Source organism: Mytilus trossulus, chromosome 12 (genome assembly GCF_036588685.1).
Source record: "Mytilus trossulus isolate FHL-02 chromosome 12, PNRI_Mtr1.1.1.hap1, whole genome shotgun sequence".
NCBI lineage: Eukaryota > Metazoa > Mollusca > Bivalvia > Mytilida > Mytilidae > Mytilus > Mytilus trossulus.
Genome location: NC_086384.1, coordinates 2,947,576 through 2,972,444, shown reverse-complemented (window position 1 = coordinate 2,972,444; position 24,869 = coordinate 2,947,576). Strand labels below are relative to the sequence as shown.

General features: G+C 31.1%; 1 protein-coding gene across 1 annotated transcript; it reads right to left on the bottom strand.

Moving 5' to 3' along the window:
• Positions 1 to 6,716: 6,716 nt before the first annotated feature.
• On the bottom strand, positions 6,717 to 24,591 carry LOC134692824 (uncharacterized). The gene is made up of 13 exons (XM_063553401.1): positions 24,521 to 24,591; positions 21,903 to 21,987; positions 21,011 to 21,095; positions 19,646 to 19,831; positions 19,033 to 19,200; positions 18,002 to 18,080; positions 17,179 to 17,285; positions 15,716 to 15,791; positions 14,867 to 15,000; positions 11,529 to 12,173; positions 10,652 to 10,738; positions 8,927 to 9,019; positions 6,717 to 7,347 (listed from the first exon to the last, which is right to left on the bottom strand). The coding sequence occupies exons 2-13, from the start codon at positions 21,933 to 21,935 to the stop codon at positions 7,115 to 7,117; spliced, it is 1,926 nt and encodes a 641-aa protein (XP_063409471.1). The 5' UTR covers positions 21,936 to 21,987; positions 24,521 to 24,591; the 3' UTR covers positions 6,717 to 7,114.
• Positions 24,592 to 24,869: the final 278 nt, after the last annotated feature.

Sequence of the window (24,869 nt, the reverse complement as noted above, 5' to 3'; positions counted from 1 at the left end):
CCGGGTCACGCCACACATTTTTTAAACTAGATACCCCAATGATGATTGTGGCCAAGTTTGGTTTGATTTGGCCCAGTAGTTTCAGAGGAGAAGATTTTTGTAAAAGCTAACGCCGGACGCCGGACGCCGGACGCCGGACGCCAAGTGATGAGAAAAGCTCACTTGGCCCTTTGGGCCAGGTGAGCTAAAAATGTATTATTTTATTTATTTTTTAAGAAAGACCCCTTTGAAGATAAGATTTATTACAAGGAATATATACATAAAAGATGATACAGAAAGGAACACAACTGAAGTATAACAAGGGTTTCATAATACATAACAATCACTATACAAAAGTTCTATATAATGGATCAAATATATGGGGGAAAATCATTAAAATGAAAGTATAAATCATCTACATCAAAATCTTATAAAATGCACACAATGTTTTATAATTGAACCTTTCAATATTTCAAATAGGATTGTTTTCTACATTGGTTTTACAGCTTATAGAAAAAAATAATCACAATGAAGGTCTATTCTAGACAAAAAAGTATAAAGGGGTGTCTAAATGCACTTTCAAATGCCCCACACCCTGAATTATTGATTTTAAACAATGCAACAAGGTTCTGAACAACCCAATGAAATACATCTTCAATTGATTTCAGATACAACAAAGCACAGTGCAGCAAAGGTGGTACCCAATACTTGACTAAAATGAATTTGGCTCGTTTAATTTGCATAAAATTTTGTCAAAGTACTTTGACCCTTTAACAAAAATAGAATAATTTTGAAAATTTTGAACCAACCGTTTTGTCGGAAAAATTACACTGATTATATAGCAGTTTGACAAGCATCAATTTTGATCATTGAGAAGCTTAATTTTCCTTTGAAAACACAATGTAATTAAAATGTTTAAATGATTTTACAGAGTTATCTCCCTGTAGTGTCAGGTACCACCTTAATAGATTTTTTTATCACCACATTTGTTGGTGAAAGATGTTCTACTTGCTTTTCTCAGAAAATTTTGGATTTTCAAAAATACTCATTATAATAAACTTTTATAAAGATCCTATAAATTTGGCTTTCTCATCCAATTTGCAGTAGAGTCATTTTCAAGATGGCAAAAAACAATAAGCAGCTATTTTTTGCCACTTTGGTGAAACTTGCATAGGGTAGAATTTTTGTTTTGCATTTACATAAAAAAAACTCCTAGTACAATTAGTCTGACAATTTCTGAGATGAAATTCTGATATTGGTAAGCTGCCCTTCAAGGAAAATCAACTGAAACTTTACTTCATATATCTTTAACTGAATAAGATCCTGGATTTAGAAATAATCAATTTAAAAACAAAGATTATATAATATTACTTATCTCAAACTTATACTTTTAAAATAAATTTCTATAAAAACAAATGTAGCTAACAGTTTAAAATACAAAATAGTAATGAATTTAAAGATAAAACTATATCTGCCCTAGTAAAAATAGTAACAATTCGTCATTAGATGACAGAAATAAAATTGTAATAAGAATAAAATGAGGTCATTTAATGACAAATATGAAAATTTACGATTAAAATCATTGATCTATAATGTCATGATATGCTCGGCTTTTAAAAAAAAAAAATCTATTTTATTCGAAATATTTCTTCATGGCCTTTTTTCTTTTGATAATTATTTGAAACATTTTCATATATCAAAATGAATTGAAAACAAATTTCAAAAGCTAATTTTCCAGAATAATTAAAAAAGTTGGAATAAATCTTAATATATAAGTCTGAAAAATTGTTTTAATACAGAGAACAAAAACATTTGTAAACTTACTGGCACTTTATAGATTTAGATTAAAATTATATGTGGGAATTATTTACTATACAGTGTAACCTGCTTAATCCAACACCTGAGTATTCCAACAACCTGCTTTAACTGACACTTTTTCATGGTCCAAAAATATACCTGTATTTGCAGAAAAAAACACAAGTATTCCAGCACCCTGCTTAATCTGACATTTTCAAATCCTCTAAGATGTCGAATAACACAGGCTACACTGTACTTAGAAGGCCTTGTTTGTATTTACAGAAATGATAATCCTATAAACATTGAAAGTTAAAGAGCAAAGATAGGTTAAATATGAGATATGAAGCTTATTTCATTCAAGCATGGCACTTTTTACAACAAGGGAAGCTTTTAGCACTTATGACTACTTAACATATAATTTTATACATGATTCAATTTTGAAGGGTGAAAATATTTACAGTGAATATATACATGTGCTTATATAAAATATATGTTTGATTATAGCTGAGCTTTTAAAGAAATAAAGACAAATAATATCATACACCCAAATCATTTACTGACCTAATGTAGTATCTAAGCTTTAACATATTGACCCTCCAAACATAAAATGAGAAATGTCAACACGACAGCAACCTAACTATGCTAACAACACAATAATAGTCTACAAATATTTCATATTTGATTAATAGTTTTTGTAGACATTACAAAACTACAGTCAATAAAGCTTAAATAAAAGTATACTGTTAAATGAAGTTATTTAACTAAACTAATTACTTTTGTATTCACTAATGTAAATAATGTTTATTACTTAATGCCAACATAGTATGTAATGGCAAGATCATGTGTAAAGAAAACCTGTTAGCACTAATTATCCCTATTTTTGTGTAGTATTCCAGTGATCTATTTTTGTGATAATTTTTTCATATCATACTTCTAGCTAGAGAGAGAAAAATTATCACCAGAAACTAAGGGCACATGTGCTGTTGCCAATGTTAATATCAACGACTTCCTTGGCAAAAAAAAGATCAAAAGATTATCATTGGTCTTTCAAACTTGAGGATGTTCCTTTGTCATATCTCATCTCAGGGATGCTGCCTTTCAATGAGATTGTAAATATAAAAAAAACACCCTCTCGTTTGAAAAACCATGGATTAGCTGAATTTATCGTTGTGTTTATGTATAAATGATATGTAAGGCACATGCTAATGTACTTTGTAATGCATTGTTTTGTTTATTGTTATTAAGTTTAGATTTAAAAGTATGATATATGTGTGACAAAATTCTTATTTGTAATTTCCATCAAAATTATTTGATATATAAGTAATACATTCACATTTGATTTGCATGAAAATTGAAACAGAAAAATTTAACAGACTTCATAAACTCTTAAAAAATTCAACATTATAACCTAACATGTAAATAATTTTAGTACATATGAATATATACATATTAACATAACAATCATTAACATGTTGCATAGATAAAAAGTTTTAAAATTATACGGCTGCCATGATAATGTTGCACAATACCTGTTGTATAATCTTGAAGAACTATTGTTTAGTGGGAAGTTTTTAACCAGGGGTTGGTTATTGCTTTTTCCAAATTGATTTAAAATCATGGAATATTCCCATAGGTCAATTAAATTTTAGGAAAAAAAAAGACAATTAATCAGAAGAAAATAAAGGAACAAATATAATATAAGTTGTTATCACAGAGATATGTCTAGCCTTTTTGTAATTTTGATTATGCAAATGTTGAAATCCAAATAGCAATACTTTAACATCTTACACAAGTTATGCAAATATTCAAAGTCAATGAACCATGACAGAGTTACATGGCTAAACAATCTCCATGTAAATGAAATGGGCCAATGCTAATACAACTGCATACGAACTGCTAAACTAATACTGCTAAAAACAGCATACCTATGTCTCGATTTTTGACTCTGTCAAGGCGAGACAAAAACTGTGTAAACAGCTTTCAACAGTTAAACTTTACAATGGTGAAAATGCACTCCTGAAACAAGGTCACTTCACCCGAGGAGGTTGGTGCTCCAAGAGAATAAACATCATATGTAGAGTTGACACAAAAATGAATACCATAAACTTCTATTTTGCTTTTCAGTAGAGGGTGGGCGCATATATATAGATTTAGAAGGACAAATACACACAGATATAATAATCCCTATATATGGTATAACACAGCAGTTATAAAATGGTTATATAACAATACATTTAATGGAATATAACTATATGCATTGTATATAATATGAGTAAAATGAATGGGTGCATATATACTTGTAAAAATCCTGGCACATTCGGTGAATTTAATAAAACTTGTCAAAAATATAATATCATTCAAATATACACAAACATTACTGACATTCATATCACAACTATAATTATTTTGACAATGCAACCTAACACAATGTGTTAATGTTCTTGGTTTATATATGTACCAGTATATCATAGTCATCATAAATATGTGTTACATTAAACTGTTGTATAAACTATAAGGCTGTTAGTTTAAACATATTTATTTATAGTGGATTGGGAAACAAGTTTTGCAACTTACATTAATCCCTTTCCACTTTGCGGGTGCGAGTTCTGCCTTGTAGCGGCAATATCCTACTCTATAAGGCTGTTATGATAAAGTTGCACAATTCAGAAATTTCAATGAACCAAAACATGAAAATTATAGCGTTAGAAAACTGACAAAATGTTAAATTTCATGTCTGTATAAGAAAATTGTCGAACAGACTTAAATATGTATACTCAATAGTTTGTTAGAAAATCTACAATTGTGTATTGTCGATCGAAATAAAATATTTTTTTAACTGCCATAGCAATTTAAGTTTTGATATAGTAAGTTCCATCAAAAATGCAAGAATGTGAAAGTAAATAAATTTTAAAAACAATACAACAGATATCACAGTCGAAAGTGTATTAAAGCTACAGAATATATATCATATATAGTAAGTAACAAAGAATGCTGAAGACGTTGAGCATTATGTATTATCATGTCAAATTACTTGAAATAGTAGGTACTCTTCATGTAATACCAACAATCGTTTATTGTAATAATATCACATTAAAAATAGCAATATCTTGGTGAACCAATTCACTGTCATACTACCAATAACTTGATGTAACAAGGCTTACTTCTAAAAACTTGGTGTAAAAAAAGGGTTACCACTAAAATTTTGGTGAAACTAAGGCTAACCACTAAAATCTTGGTGTAACCATATCATTAAAATTGGTGTTACCATGAATAAAATCAATACTTTATCATAACCATTTAACATCTGACACCAATACTTGCTCATCTAACAAACCTGTGTTACAACCAAACCAATTGTAAGTTTGAAGCACAATAGTTCTTGAACTACCTTGCACAACAAAGAAGAATCTTTTAGGAAAGTCAAGTATTAAAGGCTTTATTCATTTATTTGTTTAAGAATCGGAACAATTCATTTGAATGGTATAAGATCCAATTTGTTATTCTTTTGGTGTAAATATATAGTGATGACCAACAATGCTAGTACAACCTTTCAATTACCCGACTAAATGACCCTTTAATTACTGGACTAAAAACTTTTTTTTTTTCATATGAAATTTATTTTTCAAAAAACTCTGATACAGAACTTCAATAGGTTTCCAACAACTACATGGATTTTTTTTCTTCATTATTCGTAAGTACCAGACCTAAGTCTTGTTTATAAAAAAATATTGTTAGTGTTTAAAGATTCTATGAAACTTTAGTTCAAAATGACAAATATAATTATAACATGTATAAACCTTTGATTATAAGGACAAATATGATTACGGCATTTTTATAACCTTTGTGTCACAAACTTATACATACATCCTTTAAAAAAATAACATAGCAACAATAATCTTGAATAATATTGAAAACTAACAAACTACAGCCTAAAACAGAATTTGCTGCAAAGAGACAGACATCTAAATACTGTTGAAGAATCATCTACTACTGCCCGACAACACAAGTTTGCACCATAACCTTATAAACTAACTTTATGAGTAACTAGTTAAAAGGTAAATGCTATCTATCTATATGTGATCTATACAAACAACCTTGTAGAGGTACAACTACAATTTTTTTTAACAAAAACTATTAATTTCAAACTAAAGACAAAGTACTGAATTAATGAAATGCCAATTTTGATTTATTATTATTTCATGCTAAACTGTTTCAATAGCAACTTTTAACGTTTTAACAGAATTATTCCTGAATATTTATTGAGGAAAAAACCTGAGGACTGAGAACAATTTAAGCATGAATGAGATTAAGATTTGTGTTGTTTGAAATCAAATCATCAATATTTGCATCCTTGCAAACATTGAATTTTTTAATCGAAATAAGAATTATTCAACAATTTGAAAAAAACGTACAGCTGCATGATTTCACAGACAAAGTTAAAAGCACACTTTTAAAATGGCTGATAAAAATATAACAAAGTATATTTAGCACCAAGTTCAAACCTTTAAATCATTTATCAAATGCATCACATACAGAAATGAAAAGACATCTTTTATTCTATATACAAAGATATTTTAGATGGAAGTGACATATTTTAAACAGTTTTAGAAATAGAATGTCAACTATTTATACAAATTATTGACATGACACAGATTAAAATGTTTGTTTGATTTAAGTCCCTTTGATAAGAAATGAATTGAGAATTTATTGCATAGGTATATCTGTTTAGCAGGGGTCTCCTGATGTATTGAAAAAAAGAGATGTAATTGCCAATGAAACAAATATCAAAGATCAAAGGAAGAAGATGTAAAATCAATGGTGCTCTGTATTGCCTTCAACAATGAGCAAAACCTATCCTGTCAAGTATCTAGGTTGACAATATTATATATCTATAAATATTGTTTTTACTAAGATATCATTTACTTTTTAAGTGCACAATACGAAAGATAACTTTATAAAAAGTATGTTTACCTACTATCAAATTCAGTCAGATATATAATGTAAATTATACAATTCAATCAAAAATTTTAAAAAGCAATACCACTAATTTCTAACTACCATTTAAATCTTTGCTGAAGACTCTTTGAGGTCTTAAAATGCAATAAATAAAAAAAATGATTAAAATTAACCAATTAATATATATGCCAGGGTGGGTTCTGAAGAAAAATCTCTCAACTGCTTAACACTAAAATTGGTATAAAATTGTTAATGTTTCACACAACAAAGTATCATCAGTTTAAAACAAAGAAGTTTATCCGTTATTTGATAATGAATAATTAAAATGTATATACACACTTACATCAAAATAATACAATTAATACAATGTATTACTTTATTGCTATGAGCAGTCTGATTTAGATGACAGATCAGAATCGCCGAGTTTTGACGCCATTCCTGAATCTAGATTGCTGTCTAAATCATTTTTCTTTGCCGTCTCTTCCTCATGCTCTGACGGTAAACGTTGTATACTACACACAGAATCTTCATCAACGCCTGTCACGGTATGATTATACTGTTCTAATCGACTGTCTATTTGATTTGTAATATCACTCGCTTGTGGTATGTCTGTGACTGAAATTATATTACATAATATTTGAAAGAGTATTATAGTTGTTCCCTAAACATGCTAAAGGGAGGTTAGGTCAAATGTAGAAACTTAAAAGTTATAGGTATACATAAATTAAATGAGAAGTATTTTAAGGATTTATCACATTCAAAATAAATAAATAAATACCCCCAATCACATAAGGTGTATTAATATAAAGAGAATTCTAACATGACGTCCTTCAAAAGCTTTGAGTACACATCCATGGTAAAATATGAATATATTATTTGGGCTGTTCCCATTGTACCCCCACGTCATATGTTTTTTTATGATGAATGAGGAACCCGACGTCATAGAACGATGACGTAAGAAATAGGCATTTTACTTGAAAATACACGTTTGTGAAGCCGAAAATCATCACAAGGAAACATTTTCAAACGATGCTAAAATGTGGTATTTTTTTTTATACATGTTAGACATATAAGTAAATTATCATTTTAATTCCTCCAAAACTATCTAAATACGTTATTTTAAATAGTTAAAACATGTCACTAAAGTAATTCAGTTTGCTCCGTTCTTTTACATCAGTTTAATAGTGCGTTTATTTATGAGAACAGCAAATATTTGCCTCAACCTAGAGCGCTTTGATCCAAAAGAATTGCCATATTTGTCCTATTAGAATCGAAATAAAAATCACGATATATTCAAGCCCCCATGAATTATTTCTTAATTATAACTGTTCTTTTTTCAATATATAATCATTTTACAATTATGTCTTGCCATTGCAATGCAATGTTCTTCTTATTTCAAAACATGCACTAATGATCTTGACACTGAGATATACCTTTTCTGACTAGAGGACCTCTAGTAGATGTTCACCAAGTAAAGGTCAAATTAAACCTGTGCAACTGACATTTTGATCAAAAAATATTTTCATACACCAAATATAGTTGACCTATTGCATTAAGTATTAGAAAAAAAGACCAAAACTCAAAAACTTAACTTTGACTACCCGGTACTAAACATTGAAAATGAGGTCAAGGTCAGATGACACCTGCCAGTTTAACATGTAAACCTTACAGTCCTTCCATACACCGAAAATACTAGACCTATTGCTTATAGTACCTGAGATATGAACTTGACCACCAAAACTTAACATTGTTCACTGATCCATGAAATGAGATCGAGGTCAAGTGAAAACTGTCTGACGGGCATGAGGACCTTGCAAGGTATGCACACCAAATAAAGCTATCCTATTACTTATAATAAGAGAGAATTTAACATTACAAAAATCAACTTTTTTCCAAGCAGTCACTGAACCATGAAACTGAGGTCAAGAACATTGGACATATGACTGACGGAAACTTCGTAACATGAGGCATTCATATACAAAGTATGAAGCATAAAGGTCTTCCAGCTTCTAAAATATAAAGCTTTTAAGAAGTTAGCTAAAGCCACCACCTGATCACTATCCCTATGTCGAGCTTTCTGCAACAAAACTTGCAGGCTCAACATAAATGTGAACAAATTCAAATGAAAAAACACAGCTGACTATTAATTACTAGGATTGGACACAGTAGGCTGACTATTAAGTTAGGTACTTACCATGAGACAGATTATGACAATCATTATAGTCTCTCATGTCACTCATGTGTGGTGGGTCTAACATTGTAGAACTAAGATTGGACACAGCAGTCACTAGAAAGTAGGATAGAAGATTGGTGTTAGTCAGAATGTTACAAAGAAGATCACAAGAAAGGAGTTTAATGGTTTAAACAGAAAAAGTAGTGCAAAAACCTTACATAAATTCTACATTGACTCGTCAAACTTGTGAAAAATTAATTTATAAGGCAAATAAATGGGGAACGTGCCCACGGGACACAGTCACAGATAATGTCCCTGCTTGCATATCATATAAAGTTATAAAGGGACAAACTGAAAAACAGTAAAAGTGACTTTACCCCAAATTGGCACTTGATCTGAGTTTCGTGGTAATATGTATTGTGTGTAAGCTTCATAAAATTTGGTTGATGCAAACATAATTTAGAGAATGGATTTTTTCCATTTAAAAAGGAGCATAACATTACACTAGAAAATTTTGTGACAACTGTATTTTGTGGTTATAAGCATTATGTATAAGTTTCATAGGATTTGGTTGAGGCAAACTTAAGTTAGAGAACAGAAATGAAAAATTCAGCAATTTTTCATTTGTAAAGGGCATAACTCTAGAACTGTTCAAGATATGCCACCAAAAAAAAATATAAAATAAAAAGTATAAATGTCTGTTTTCCATCACTGACCGACCCTAAGTCTGTTTGACGATAGTTAAAGACATTATTGCATTCAAAAAAATACTAAAAAAAGTAGCATTTTGTTTTGTTGGAGTAGACTTCCAATCCTATTCAACTCGATTATTCAGAGACATATAACTGACTGGATTTTGGTTTCCTTAGGTTGTAGGGTTACTGTATTGTCCCAATATTATCCCACACCTACTTTGAATGACCTACTTTGATGACAGATATTATATAACATCCTTGTTTACGATGCAAAATAATATTTTAACCTAAAGTCATAAAATTTCATGCTTGTTAAAAATATTTTCAGAATTTTTTGTTTATTTAGAATTAATGAAGAGATATAATGTCATGAATGTATTTTTTTCTAGTATTGTCTAGAATGTGTTACAAGTGTGAAAATTATCTTACAAAACTTGATAATACCTTTCTACTGATTATGGTTGTATCTGTTAATACAAAATGTTTACAGACTATGGGAAGAAAAAGATCTACTAAATATACATTGACAAAAAAATTACAATCAACAAATGTTAAAATATGTTGTAGTTTATGTAATCCAATTGGTTGTATTGATTTAGCACCCAGAAAGTGTGGAGGCATATTGTTATACTGGAAGTTTTAACAGGTTTAAAAGGTGATACCCTTTTTTCTCTATTAGTTACCTATACAAGCATCATAGATTATGTAGACAATTTTGTCCATAATACATGTATTTACAAATATAAGTACATCTAAAGTTGCATTAAGTAGTTACAGGGGTATACCTAATAGCTGGTTATTTTCGTGGGTGTAAGATTTCACGATTTTCATTGAATAAGGTCATGAAGGTATATAAAATACTTGTCGGTTTTTATTTTGATGGATTAAAAACTTTTATCAATACCTTTGCATTCGACTTCTAAAATTACGGAATTTATTTTCGTGATTTTGTTCAATCCACAAAAATGAGTGAAAATTTACCAAATTTACAGTATGACAGAAACATTTTACATCATCCAAATCATCTGATAATAGTGTTAATATATTTTACCTTCTTCTTGTATTTCTTTACCAGTTTCCTCTGGAATAGAACTATAGGGAGAAGTGCTGTTGAGATTATCTGCTGATGATTCTGAATCTACAAAATTAAGGGAGATAATTCTGTCTGATGTTAACACATAGTTCAAAGTGAGTTTGCTGATATTTGATGTATTCTTGCTGTTATACATGTATGCCTGTATCAATGTAGTCATACCTATGGGTGATTGTTCTATGCAATGGTTTTGACAACCATTGTTATACATTGACACTTAAATTCATGGATAAAGGCTTAAGCAGTTTGCAAAAAACACTAAAATTGGTACCCTACTAATACATGTAATAAAAGTACTGTATCTATACAAAATTGCAAGTTTTCCACAATGTAAAATCATTGATACCCATGAAAACGAATTAATCAACAGTATACATATATATCACTAGCCCATATGTTGCTGATGTATAGTAATACTTCACATGCTAAATGTATATTAAAGCAATCATTAAAGCTGTTATCCTAATGCTAGCAAGTTGAAGGTTTGCTTGAATTGCTTGCTTTGTTTGTATAACTCTTTGCTCAATTATTGTAATTAAGATTGATACCTGCAATCAATAGGTAGGCGGGCTTCAGCTTGTATAAATTGCTTTACTACCAATAACATTTATAAGTATAATGTATACAAACAGCAATTTATTTGAAGTACCGCCTTTCTATATATAACAAATGTCAATCTTAATTTCAATGCTTCAGCAAACTTTTATATAAACATTTATAGGAAGCCTTAACTTGCTAGCATTAGGATAACAGCTTTAAAAGTAAACCTCGTTTCAATATTATGAGAAACACCAATCTACAATATTTTATCTTTATCTGGATCAATTTCTCTTACCTTTACTTAATGAACGTTTGAATTCTGCTATATTTGGAAGTTCAGTGTTCATGACAGGACTAGATGATTGTATGTTATCAAAGTCTGGCAGCGGAATACAAGCACCGCCCCCATTCTCCATATATGGGTAACGTGTAGGTGAAGGCAATAACTGACTTGTCGGACTGTGAACGGGTGAATTTCCTATATTTATACAAATATCTCCATCCTCCTCTTCACAGGAGACCTGCTGGGGAACAGACTCGGCACGATTTAATACTTGACGGTTAACAGACAATTCTCCATGATGGAATACTTGTCTATCAGGCACAGAGTTTGCACGATTAACACACGGAGAGTTTGTATTAACTTGCATTAAAGGACTATTTTCTGAAGCAGAACTATTTATTCTGTCTGTCACGGTAATGTTTGATAGTTGTCTATTTATAGACACAGAACTATCAGAGTTAAATCTCACACTAGGACATTCACTATCCACCCTTGTTAAGTTGTTATTTTCAGGTTTATCTGTCACACTAACATTTCGTTCTATAACGTGCATATGTCTTATATTATTAATGTTGTCCTGTTGTTCAGGATCTAAATCATTGAAATTTACATTTCTGTTCAGTGGTTGCTGTTCATCTTCTTGATTAATAACCACAACTGAAAAATATAGATATAAACGTTTGTTACAGATATATGTCTAGCCAGTGTTACCTTGTCACAAACTTCAACAACTTCTGACATTGTGGACACTCGAAACAGTAAAAGTCGAAATCGCCATTAATTTTGTCATTACCCCGGTATCTCTAAATTTAAGTATTTTTTTTATGTTGATTTGAGAGTAAGTGCCCTTATTTTGGAGATCATAATTTGGTTATTTGCAGTATTAGTTATATTATCCTGTGAGAGTCTATACATGCTTCTTTTTGTGAATTTAAACTAGAAGCTCAATGGACCCTTTATCAGTCACATGATTTTTTTTGCTTAAAATTGACACAATGCAATTATTCGTTCAGCCAAATTATATTTTAAATTTTGAATTAGAGTTATCTTCCTTTATTTGTTATTCATACAATTGATAAAAAAAAGCTCATATGGTCTTTAGGGTCAATTAAGCTAAAAATCATATAATCTCTCCTATCTAATTCATGTTATTCAAACAAAACATTACAAAATTTTGATGAAAGCCCTCTCCTACAGTACTTTGCCCGTTCAATTGTTAATAAAAGTTATTTAAGATAGGTGTGTTAAGCATCTACTTATCATACAAGTTAAAGTTGCTGAATCATTATTTTGCACACATTAAATTTTCAAAAGTATTATCAAAGAACTAATGTAGGTGTAAGGTTCAAAAATTGTAATGCATTTAATTAATGTTTTGTAAACACATCAGCTATTTAAATTTCATTCATTAAAAATTTTATGACTTTTATTATACCTTTAGGTGAAGTGCAATGAAGCATGCACGATTTAAATGATGAATTTTATAAGGTAAAAGAACCATATACATTAATGATTAAAATATCTAATTCATAAAGATGATAAACTTTTCATTCAAAAAGCATTAAAGTGTGACTTACTTAATGGATGAATAATTTTACATGACCTAATGTAAGCATTGATCGGAAATTAATTATCTGTGTTACTGAACAATGGTTTAACTATTGCTGTACTGTATCAACTAACTTAAATAACAATTTTAAAGTGATGATACATTTTATAAACATATTGTTGTGAAATAAGCAGCAAAAATTTCTTTTAGATGATAAATTCATGAATAGATAAAAATATCAATGACTGAGTACCGCTGTACTAAGGGCTGTTCCAGAAAATACTATGTCCCCCCCAAGGACGGCACTTTTTTTTAACCCCCACCACCCACAGAAATAAAATCTAATTAGAACATCACTCCCTTTGTATTTTGGTATTTCAAATACAACCACCCACATAATATTTAAAAAAAATTGCCTTCCCTGGGGGGGGGACATAGTATTTTCTGGAACAGCCCTTAAATAATAAAACAATGATTCATATAAATAATGTTTTAAGTAATAAACATTGCTTGACTCTTGTTCCAATCATATTTCAAAATGTAAAATTCTATTGTTGATCAAATTCATTAACAAATTATTGCAAGTTTTCTACAAGTAAGAAACAACTAATAATTTGGAAATACTGAATACTAATGAAAATGAAAACAATCTATGACAGTTAAACAACAACCTATCATGTAAACTTGAGCAAATGAGAACTTCACATTTGACATGTAATAAGTAAAAACAAAAAGTCACTTATCAAATTGCAAAATCAGAAGTTCACACAAATGGAAAACAATTGAAATCAATGTCATATTCCTGACTTGTTCTTAAGTAGAAATTTGAGGATTAAACCTGGTTTTATAGCTATATAAACCTCTCAAATTGTATGACAGTCCCATAAAATTACATTATATTGACAATGATGTGTGAAAAAACCCAACTAGAGGCTCTAAAGAGCCTGTGTCGCTCACCTTGGTATATGTGAATTAAACAAAGGAAGCAGACAGTTCATGACAAAATTGTGTTTAGGTGATTTTGATGTGTTTGTACATCTTACTTTACTAAACATTCTTGCTGCTTACAATCATCTCTATCTATAATGAACTTGTCCGTGTAGTTTCAGTGGAAAATGTTAGTAAAAATTCACAAATTTTATGAAAATTGTTAAAAATTTATTATAAAAACGATAACTTCATAGGGGGTCATTGACCATTTTGGTCATTTTGACCTATTTTTTAGTCTTAAATTGCTGTATATTATTGCTGTTTACAGTTTATCTCTATCTATAATAATATTCAAGATAATAACCCAAAACAGCAAAATTTCCTTAAAATTACCAATTTAGGGGCAGCAACCTTACAACCAGTTGACCCATTCATCTTAAAATTTCATGGCAGATAGATTTTGACCAGATAAACAATTTTGCCCCTTGTCAGATTTGCTCTAAATGCTTTGGTTTTTGAGTTATAAGCCAAAAACTGCATTTTACCCCTATGTTCTATTTATAGCCATGGCCGCCATCTTGGTTGGTTGGCCGGGTAAAAAAACACAAATTTTAAACTAGATACATTAATGATGATTGTGGCCAAGTTTGGTTTAATTTGGCCCAGTAGTTTCAGAGGAGAAGATTTTTGTAAAAGTTAACGCAGGACGACGACGACGACGGACGCAAAGTGATGAGAAAAGCTCACTTGGCCCTTTGGGCCAGGTGAGCTAAAAAGTAATGTTTTATGGCCATTGTGTTACTACACATTTATAAATCTTGTGACATCTTATAAAATAACTTTTTTCTTCTACAAGTATTAATATGTATACCTCGTTCTTCTACGCCTCTTCTGTTTCCATGACACAGAGCTTTAAACTTTTCCAATTTCTTGTTTTTGTTGAGAAGTACAATTACTACTACAATAATACCTATCAGAAACAAAATACCAACCACTATACCAATTCTGAAATTATAAGGGGATATAACTAAGGAATGATAAAAGTGATAAAAACTTAAATTAAATGTTATAAAAGAAAAAAAAAAGTTATGCAACCTTAATTCAAACTTGATCTGTGATTTGAGGTTATAACCATTATGTATAAGTTTAATAACATTTGATTGTGGAAAACTAAAGTTAGAGAATAGAAATCAATTTTAAGATGTAAGCATGGACCGACGGACAAGGATTAAACTGTAGCTGAGGGGGCATAGAATATATGTTTAAAGTGACCTAACTGTTATTCCTTTAAATCCCATGAGTTAAATCAATTAAATAAAAATGTTCCACTTTTTGTTATTTTGAAAGTAAAATACAAATGTTGAAATTAAATATCAGATTAGATGAAAAAGAGGGACGAAAGATACCAAAGGGACAGTCAAACTCATAAATCTAAAACAAACTGACAACGCCATGGCTAAAAATGAAAAAGAAAAACAGAAAAACAATAGTACACACGACACAACATAGAAAACTAAAGAATAAACAACACGAACCCCAATAAATATTGCTCCAATGCAAAATTTTGTTTGATTAAAATAAACCACACAAGTACTTATTCTGTAGGACGACCATTTAAAATGATTTAACAACTTTTTAAATTTATTGTTCATTGATATCTCAGCAAGTCAGGAGATCTGCCGGAGTAAAGTTCTGTAATGCAATAAAAATATCAACTTACATCTTTGCAGTGGTTGAGTTGTCATCCCCACCCCCTCTTGGCCCAGGTGTGGACACGATGACTGTTGCTGGAGTACCTGTAATAAAAATGCTATCTAATAATCCATTGAAAATTAAAATGCACAGAAATTTAGCATAATATATATATATTAGATAGAATTTAGGTTTTGATTTATAACAGTATATATAAATAAAATTGAGAATGGAAATTGGAAATGTGTCAAAGAGACAACAACTCGACTAAAGAGCAGAAAATAGACAAAGGCCACCAATGGGTCTTCCATATACAGTGAGAAAATCCTGCACCCAGAGGCCTGCAAAAAATATAAGACAAGTGAAACTGTGATCTAATGCTCACTGATGATACCCCCTGCAACTTGGATGTTATGTGTAAAATGATGTAAGTGTCTGGTTAGTCAGGAAATTGTTGAGTGATAAATCCGAAAACACATCACTTGGTAAAGCTGACACATATGAACTCTGAAAACAAATTTCAAAAATCCTTGTAATATAGTTCCTGAGAAAATATATGAACTTTTATTAATATGCATACATTGTACATACTATTGTACCAAAAGTAAAGGATACATATGTGATAATTATCTATATCAGCCTTTGTATCACCCATGACCCAATATCAAACTTGATCCTAGTCATAACCATGTACATACTGTTTACAATCAAGGATGCAATTAGCTGTAATATTCATTAACCAATTTCCTTTAAACAATTGTGCATTGAAGGCTGTATGACAACCTATAGATGTTACTTTCTGTGTCCTTTAGTCTCTGGTGGAAAGTTGTCTCATTAGCAATCATACAACATCTTCTTTTTTTAATAACTTATTTTTATAATCATTAACACGATTTATTCTTATCATAATGTCTTGAATTCACAGAATTAGATTATTACAGCATATTTCATTGAGTGTGTAAGCAAAGTTAATATCTGTGGTTAGTTTGCTTGTTAGCTAAACCATGAAGTCATTATTAGGTCAGGTTTACTACCCTCCTTTCAAAGTAGCCTAGTCCAACAGACAGATATATTGGTTATCTGTAGGACTAGTCCACTCTTATCATGCTTATAGGAGGGTAGTTTACCTAACATAATAATGACTTCACAGTTCAGCTAGCAAGCAAGTTAATAAAAGATATTACCCTTGCCTACACACTCAATGCAATGGCCTGTAAAAGCTTGACAAGGATAATTGCAAATTACGTGTTTGGCAACCATTTTAAGCTAAGTGCTATTCCAGAAAAAATGTATGGGGGGGTTGGAAGGCACATTGTATTTATAATACATGTAATACATGGGTGATTGGTATCAGAGCAACTTTCACACATTAATGCACTATAATACTCAATTACAATTGTATGGGTGGCGGGTGCTGACAAAAACTGCCTTCCAACCTTTCCCATACATTTTTTTCTAGAATAGCCCTAAGATTTATGACTAGACACATACTTGTTGTTGTGGTTATAGTGGTTTCAACAACTGGTGGTTTTGGTTGGTATGTCTGTACTGCACTCTTTGGAGTTGTGGTCTCAGGCACAGCGGAAGGTTTTATAATACTGAAAATTAATAAGATTACATAAAACAATGAAGATATGCACCATGTTTAAATAAATTTACATTTTTTAAACCAGCTGCATGTCCAAAGTCAGGAATCTGACTATTCGAAATAAGTTTTGCTCAAGGTCCTCGCATAAACAAATTTAAAACAATTCATAAACAAGAATGTGTCCAAATTACACGGATGCCCCATTCAATCATTTTCCATGTTACATGGACCGTGAAATAGGGTAAAAATCTCATTTGGCATTAAAATTAGAAGGATTATACTATAGGGAACATGTGTACTAAGTTTCAAGTTGATTTGACTTCAATTTCATCAAAAACTACCTTGACCATGTTGACCAAAAACTTTAACCTGAAACTTCCATTTTCATTTTCTATGTTAAGTGGACCGTGAAATTGGGGTCAAAAGTTTAATTTGGCTTTAAAACTAGAAAGATCATACCATAAGCAACAAGTGTACTAAGTTTCAAGTTGATAGGACTTCAGCTTCATCAAAAACTACCTTGACCAAAAACTTTAACCTGAAACTCCCTCTTTCATTTTCTATGTCCAATGGAGCAGGACGAACAAACGAACAGAAAGACGAATGAACGGAGCCACAGACCAGAAAACATAATGCCCCTCTACTATCGTAGATGGGGCATAAAAAAGGTAGAAGCCTGCTTTATGCTAAAACAATTGATGGATTCATACTTTAAATAAAACTTACGTATTGTTTCCAGGTACCCTGAGACAGGGACCACATCCAATGGTATCCTTTTTATATCCTGACGGACATGGAACGCATTCTACAGAAATTAAATGAACCTTTGAATACGGTATTACACATTAAACATCATTTTGTAATATTAAGATTTCAAAAGGTTATTTATTAGATTCCCATGACCTTCATACCTTTGTATTTTATTTTAGTATGAAAATTATTAATAAATACATGTATATATCTTTAAGTTGCATATTTTCAGAGAAATAAATGCCAAATGGTAAACTAAATTTGAACCACTGACCAATTCAAAAACAAAAAATATGTCTGTGTGCTTTTATCAGACAAGAGTGCACATGCTGAAATGTCTCTTTTGCTTACCATTGATTTCCTGTTGATTATTAAGTCCTAAATACATGTACATGTATAATGCTTAAAACAAGTTTCACATAAACTTTACATGATTCAAGAAATGAGGTCATTGAGGTTAGATAAACCAAACCTTGTTGCATTGTTATGCAATAATAAAAACATCACAACAATTTCTAAATTAAACAGTATCCCTATGTCATCTTACTGCGACATAAGTTACAGGCTGAACAAAAATAAATGATGAATGTGTCCATTGACCCAGATGATGATTCTGCTTGCATATAACACTCGATTAACAACTCACTTCCATGAGAGCCGTGGTGTAGTGGTTAGTGCATCGGACTACTAACACAAAGGTTCCTGGTTCGATTCCCGTTTGGGATGAAAATTTCAGGAACTCAATTTTCGTCTCTCCCTTGACACCATTTGCGAGTATGGTCTTGAGGAAACGATGATAGTCCGTCGGAAGGGGACGATAAATGGCTGACCCGTGTTAAGAGAGAGCCATATCTCTTGCACGTTAAAGACACCCTTGTAGATTTCGAAAAAGAGTAGGCTAATGCCGCTACAAGGCAGCACTCGCACCCGCAAAGTGGAAAGGGATTAATATAAGTTGCAAAACTTGTTTCCCAATCCACTCTAAATAAATATGTTTAACAACTCACTTCCAGAATTATCCAGATGAAAGTTTACAGGACACTTTTCAGGATGCTTGTATGAGAAATCATCACAAAGACATGGATCACCATAAGAGCAAGCAGTTAAGTTACACCTGCATCCCTGTCCATTTATACAGGCCACACTTGTATTCAGGATCTTTGAATACACTTGATCTGAAAATAACAATAGTAGTGTTGTCAAATTGGAAATTTTTACCTTAATCATTTACTGTGGATTCATTTATTTTTCGTGGGTATCAAATTTTGTGGATGCCATCAATCAGTGCACACAAAGCAATAGAAAATTTGTAATTCGTTGAACATTTGAATATGCAGTTCACTTGTACCCACAAAACAAACAAAAATTGGTATCCAACGAATAATAATGAATCCACAGTACTTTAAGAACTTTGCCCATATTAACCAATTTACCAGTTATAAAGGTGATGATACCTCAAGCTGTTAAATTAATTGTATAAAGTCTATTGAGTAACTACTTGCAATTCAAAAAGAGTGCATGCCTAAAATGCCTGGTCTGTTTTACTCATTTATACTTTTTATACTTTTTACTCATTTGTTATACTAAATACAGCTTTATAACTTTAATTGATAACATTACCATGGCCAGTACAACTAGCAGGCCTCCCATTGTTTTGTCGTAGAGGCTTAAAACATTTCAGTTGATCTATGGTTCCATCAACAGAGGAGATGTAATCAGGTTGTACAAATCTAGATTCTGACCCATTATAGCATGGCTGACACTGTTCTTTGGTAAATTCTTCTATACATGGCAATATTTCATTTCCTGTTTAAAATATTTAAAAATATTTGTAATTATTCATTAATAAAGTGTTGGATGTATAAGAAATTTTTTTTCCTTAACTAAGACCAATAAATGTATTATTGTGAAAAATACTCCCAATTATGAAACTAGACTGACAGACATGATATTTGTGTTTAACTGTGTTCATAAAAATTCGATCTTGATGCATCGGTGGACTCACCAGTTTTAAAAAGGGTGAGTCTAGACAGATTTTGATGAGTCCAGGACTCATGAACTCAACTTAGTGAGAACCCTGTGAATCTTGTTGTATATCAAGTCATGTTTATGACAGTTATTTTTTCCCATTCATTTGATGTGTTTGAGATTTTGATTTTGCCATTTGATAAGGGTTTTTCCTTTTGAATTTTTCTTCAAATTTAGTTTTTTGTTACTTAATTTTTTACATGTAAAACCTCTCCAGATTCTATGTGTCTGTCTCAAACCAGCAACCAGTAGTGGTTATCTGGTACTAATACAGTTGTTGGTAGGTGTCTGCCATGTCTGTATTGTTCATTGTTGTAGTATTAATCTGACAGTTGGGTTTCTCTTTTAAATTATTTTAAATTATTTCTTACTTTTGGTTCTTGTCATTGTTTAAGGCCAAACAACGACCTTTATCTTGTCTATCTTTTACAGCACATTTCAGTCAGTATGTAGCTAATGGTAATATCTTTGGTTAGCTTGCTTGTTAGCTGAACCGTGAAGTCATTGTTAGGTAAGGTAAACTTCCCTCCTTTAATAGTAGACTAGCCCAACAGATAAAAAATCTATCTCTCTGTAGGACTAAGCTACTTTAACAGGAGGGAAGTTTACCTTGCCTAACAATGACTTCATGGTTCAGATAACAAGCAAGCTAACCAAAGATATTACCATTAGCTATATCTACATTCTGACTGAAATGTGCTGTAACGTTTTTTTAAAGATTTAGGTGTTTCATTGGCATTCAAACCACATCTCCCTATGTTGATACTAAATTTGACAAGTTGTTAGTATTTAGTGATATATTGTATACATACTGTCCAATATTTTTGTAATTCCTTATATATTTTTGATTCATTACTGACCAAACTGCAAAGATGACCTACGATGCACGACAATCATTGCCTAAATAATGACTATGCTCAGTTTTCACCTGTATTCTTACATTATATAATGACTCACCAGGTGGACAATTGTAGACAGGTATACAACGTTTCAGTTTACCATTTATTATTCTCTCTACATATTCTCCATGTATAATGGTCAACTGTAATGTTAAATGTAAAGCTTTCATTTCATTAATTATTCTCTCTACTTATTCTCCATGTATAATGGTCAACTGTAAAGTTAAATGTATAGCTTTCATTTCATTAATTATTATACACAATCAAACAAAAAAAAAAATTGTTAGCATGTATTTAAACAACAGCTGCGCCATAAGCACATGATACACCTGCCACTTTTTCATGTTTTTAAAGAATAACATTTCATAAATCCTAAATTATGTCATATAAGAAATTTATAAAAGGAAGCTCACATCAATAGGTATAATGCAGTCCTCAAAGCAATTTTGAGTAATTGTTTCCAAAAACAGGAAAATCCGGTGGTTTTAAGGTATAAACATGATAGAACTTTATAACTCAGAAACGTCAAATCTAAAATTTATGTAAATCAAAAAGTAGCTCATTTCAATAGTTCTATAAATAATTCATCAATGTTTCTTGAAAAGCTGTACAGCTTTAAGCATTTCTGAGTTAGTGTCTAAAAACTGGGGGGAAAAAAATAATGAACTAAACCCCATAACTCATGTAACTCGAAAATGTAAATTCTGAAATTAATAAAAATATAGAGGCAGGTCACGTCAACAGATTTAAACAATTCATCAAAGTTTCATGAAAACTGCTAAAAGTAAAAGCAATTTTGAGTTATTGTCCGAACAATACTAAATTGAAAACAAGTTCAACATGTTCAATATACATTGTACATGTATGTAATGTATAAATATATATATATACATGTCTAAATTGAAAACAAGATTCAAACCTATATAATATATGTGTGTAGTTATATATACCTGAATGACAACATAAAACCATAGAACAATCATTCTGAAAGCATAGTTACTTCTGTGGATTACATGTCACATGTTACTGAGGCATCTGAAATTATTATCATTAAAATTCTAATACACATGTTCATGTATGCATGTGGTTATAGAAGGAACTATTCAAATGACTTGAGAACAACAAAATACATGTAAACATTGATTAGAGGGGAGTATACATGATAGAATTGGCTGCCTATTTGGTATTTTATTTCATAATAATGTCAGATTTGAGTAAAAGATGTTGATAATATAACAGACATTGATCTGTTTTTTTATATACAGTAAAACCTGTATAAACCGGCCGGCTACAGGACTATGAAAAAGGGCCGGTTTGGACAGTGAGCCGGTTTATTCAGGTTTCCGTTTTGACCGGAAGTTAATGACTTGTGACGTCCGACATTTTGCTTGTAAAAGTTCTCTCTGATTGTAAATTATATCTGATAAATTAAAATACTTTCACTTCGTTTTTCATTGTTTGCATTTGCATCATAATGCTCGCGTTGTTTGGATTGTAAGACGAGAGTTTCGATTTACTTCCATGATCAATAATTTGAAATGTTGGAATGACCGATTAAAAAGCCAGAATATTATCATACGTAATTTCATCACTTTCGAAACGTTGTCGTACAGTGTACAATATCCATTGATTGTTGTCATCCGGGTGTTTTTCATTATCAAGGTCATTTGTTTAGGGGTTCACAACAGGGAACCCAGGATTTCGAAATCACGATGTGAATTTCCTACTCCGCGATTTTATTTTGTTTATCCAAGTTAAAACGTAAGTTTAATTCGAGATATATTCGGTGTGTCTTTTCGTTTAATTGACACGTTTATAATGTTTTGATAAATAATACAGCTCACTTCTGTACGATTGTAGGTTCACAGTTTGACACCTGACTAATTGATTATCAAATATGTTTTGATTGCATATCGATCATTGAAATTAATTAGACAAACAGGTTTTGACAGATAATAATTAATGTAATTAGGAGTATTGGGACTTCATAATTAGACCGGAATTCAGAATACACAGGGTCGGGGTTTACAAAGGGTATTTTAACAAAGACTTTGAATTTTAAAATGTGGGACTTTCATTTTTGGCCGGAATGGACAGGAAACCGGTTTATTCAGGGTCCGGTTTAATCAGGTTTGACTGTATATATACTTATTTAACATTTTTTTCATTCATACAGATCTAAAGGTATAAAACCATTAATTCATATACCCATTGCTAAATCATGTAATTTCAAGCCTGATAAAGGGTGTTATAGTGGCAATGTAAATTTGAGTCATTGTGAAAAATGCCCATCAATTCTGGCATTTTAACTTTAATTTTCAAATAGACGTCAAGTTATGAGAGACTTCATGGCCTCAGGATTGAAGTTAGTAGGCAAATATTTATGCTAATTTTGGCATAGTAGTTAACCATGATAAGAATCGGAACTCACTCTGACATTCAGCTTATTTGCATCGGAAATAAACAAGGTGTTAGATTATGTATTCATATTGACCAGGGTCAATTGAACCAATCAGCTCCAATAAATCATAGCGGCTAACACTTTCTCGTTGATCAGATGATTATAATCATGATAATTCAAAGTGAAAGTGAAAATGCCGAAATCTGTGAGTCAGTGGGAAAACTGTCCAAATATGAGAAATATTAAGAGTGGCAGGTAGATGAAAATTAAATAGGGCTCTTCACGGTTAGTTCGGCCATATTGGATAGGGGGCAAAAATACGGGAAAAATCATAGAAACAGAGCAGTTGCTTGGAAACACACATAGGATTTCCCATACTTTCATACTATTTCCACCTCTTTCTAAAAAATCTGCCCCCTATCCAACATGGCCGAACTAACCTTGAAGAGCCCTATTATTGAAGAGATAAATAAAAAAATAAACAAATTGATGCATGATTTATAAAGATCCACTGCCGTCAGACAGCTTCAGGAGATCAAACATGACAAAGCAGTAAATCTTTTTAAAACAAGCAAATATCCACTTTTTGATATGGGACCAGCGTTGCTTCCCATATCTACATCTGCTCCGCCCCAGCTTGTCTGGCAAAACAGTAGTCCAAATAATTATGACGTCTTGGAAGGCTATTTTAAATTTTTGCTTTGATGCCTTCCTGTGTTGAAGTTAGGCGTCAAAGACAAAAAATATAATAGCCTTTCAAGATGTCTTAATTATTTGGACTAGCAAAACAGCTGTTGGATGTCAGAGTAATCTCTGACTTGATATACAGCATGGTAAAGGCAAATTTGAACAATTTGAAAGGGAGGTGGCTCAAAACAAGAGACCTTTCTGAACAGTTTTACAAATAAGCAATTTAAAAAATAAGAAATCAAATGCATTAAGAGAAATTTGCCTTTTTATATAGAAATGTAGAAAAATTACAGGATTAAATATTTAATTTCGAAACTAAAAGTAATAAAAGTGAAAGGGAGATAATAACACAAATAACTTGGTCAACGAATGTTCAAAGTTATTGAATTAGAATAATATGTACTTCTATATTGAATAATAAATATAAATCTTAACTAAAAACTATTGTATAGGGCGTCGAGCCATTAAAATACTTACAAACACTTAAGGATTCATCTTTCAAAGTGCAACGAGTCCGATTAAAGAAAACAGGTTGGGTCAAGGTCATTTTAAAGATGAAACTAAAATCCCAAAAGCATAAACAACGCAAGAGAAGGAGAGGAACTTATAAATACAACGACCTACACATACAAATGATGATACATATGACATGTATCATAGCTTAAAACAAAGAGGAAAAGTGTGATTTTTTTCGACTGTGGATTTGGTTAATTATGAGGACAAAAGAAAAAAGAAAAATATAACTATGTGTAATTTATTAACAGCAATTTAAGTAATTTTATCTTTCTTTAAAAACTGATTTAACTTCGAATTGATGATCATAGTT

Bases quoted from the DNA above. Each gene is read 5' to 3' on its own strand.
- LOC134692824 (XM_063553401.1), bottom strand. From the start codon at position 21,935: ATGATTGTTCTATGGTTTTATGTTGTCATTCAG. The intron at 21,096-21,902 runs GTATATATAACT...TTAACATTACAG, and splicing joins GGTTTTATGTTGTCATTCAG to TTGACCATTATACATGGAGA. The intron at 15,001-15,715 runs GTAAGTTGATAT...TTATAATTTCAG, and splicing joins AACTCAACCACTGCAAAGAT to AATTGGTATAGTGGTTGGTA.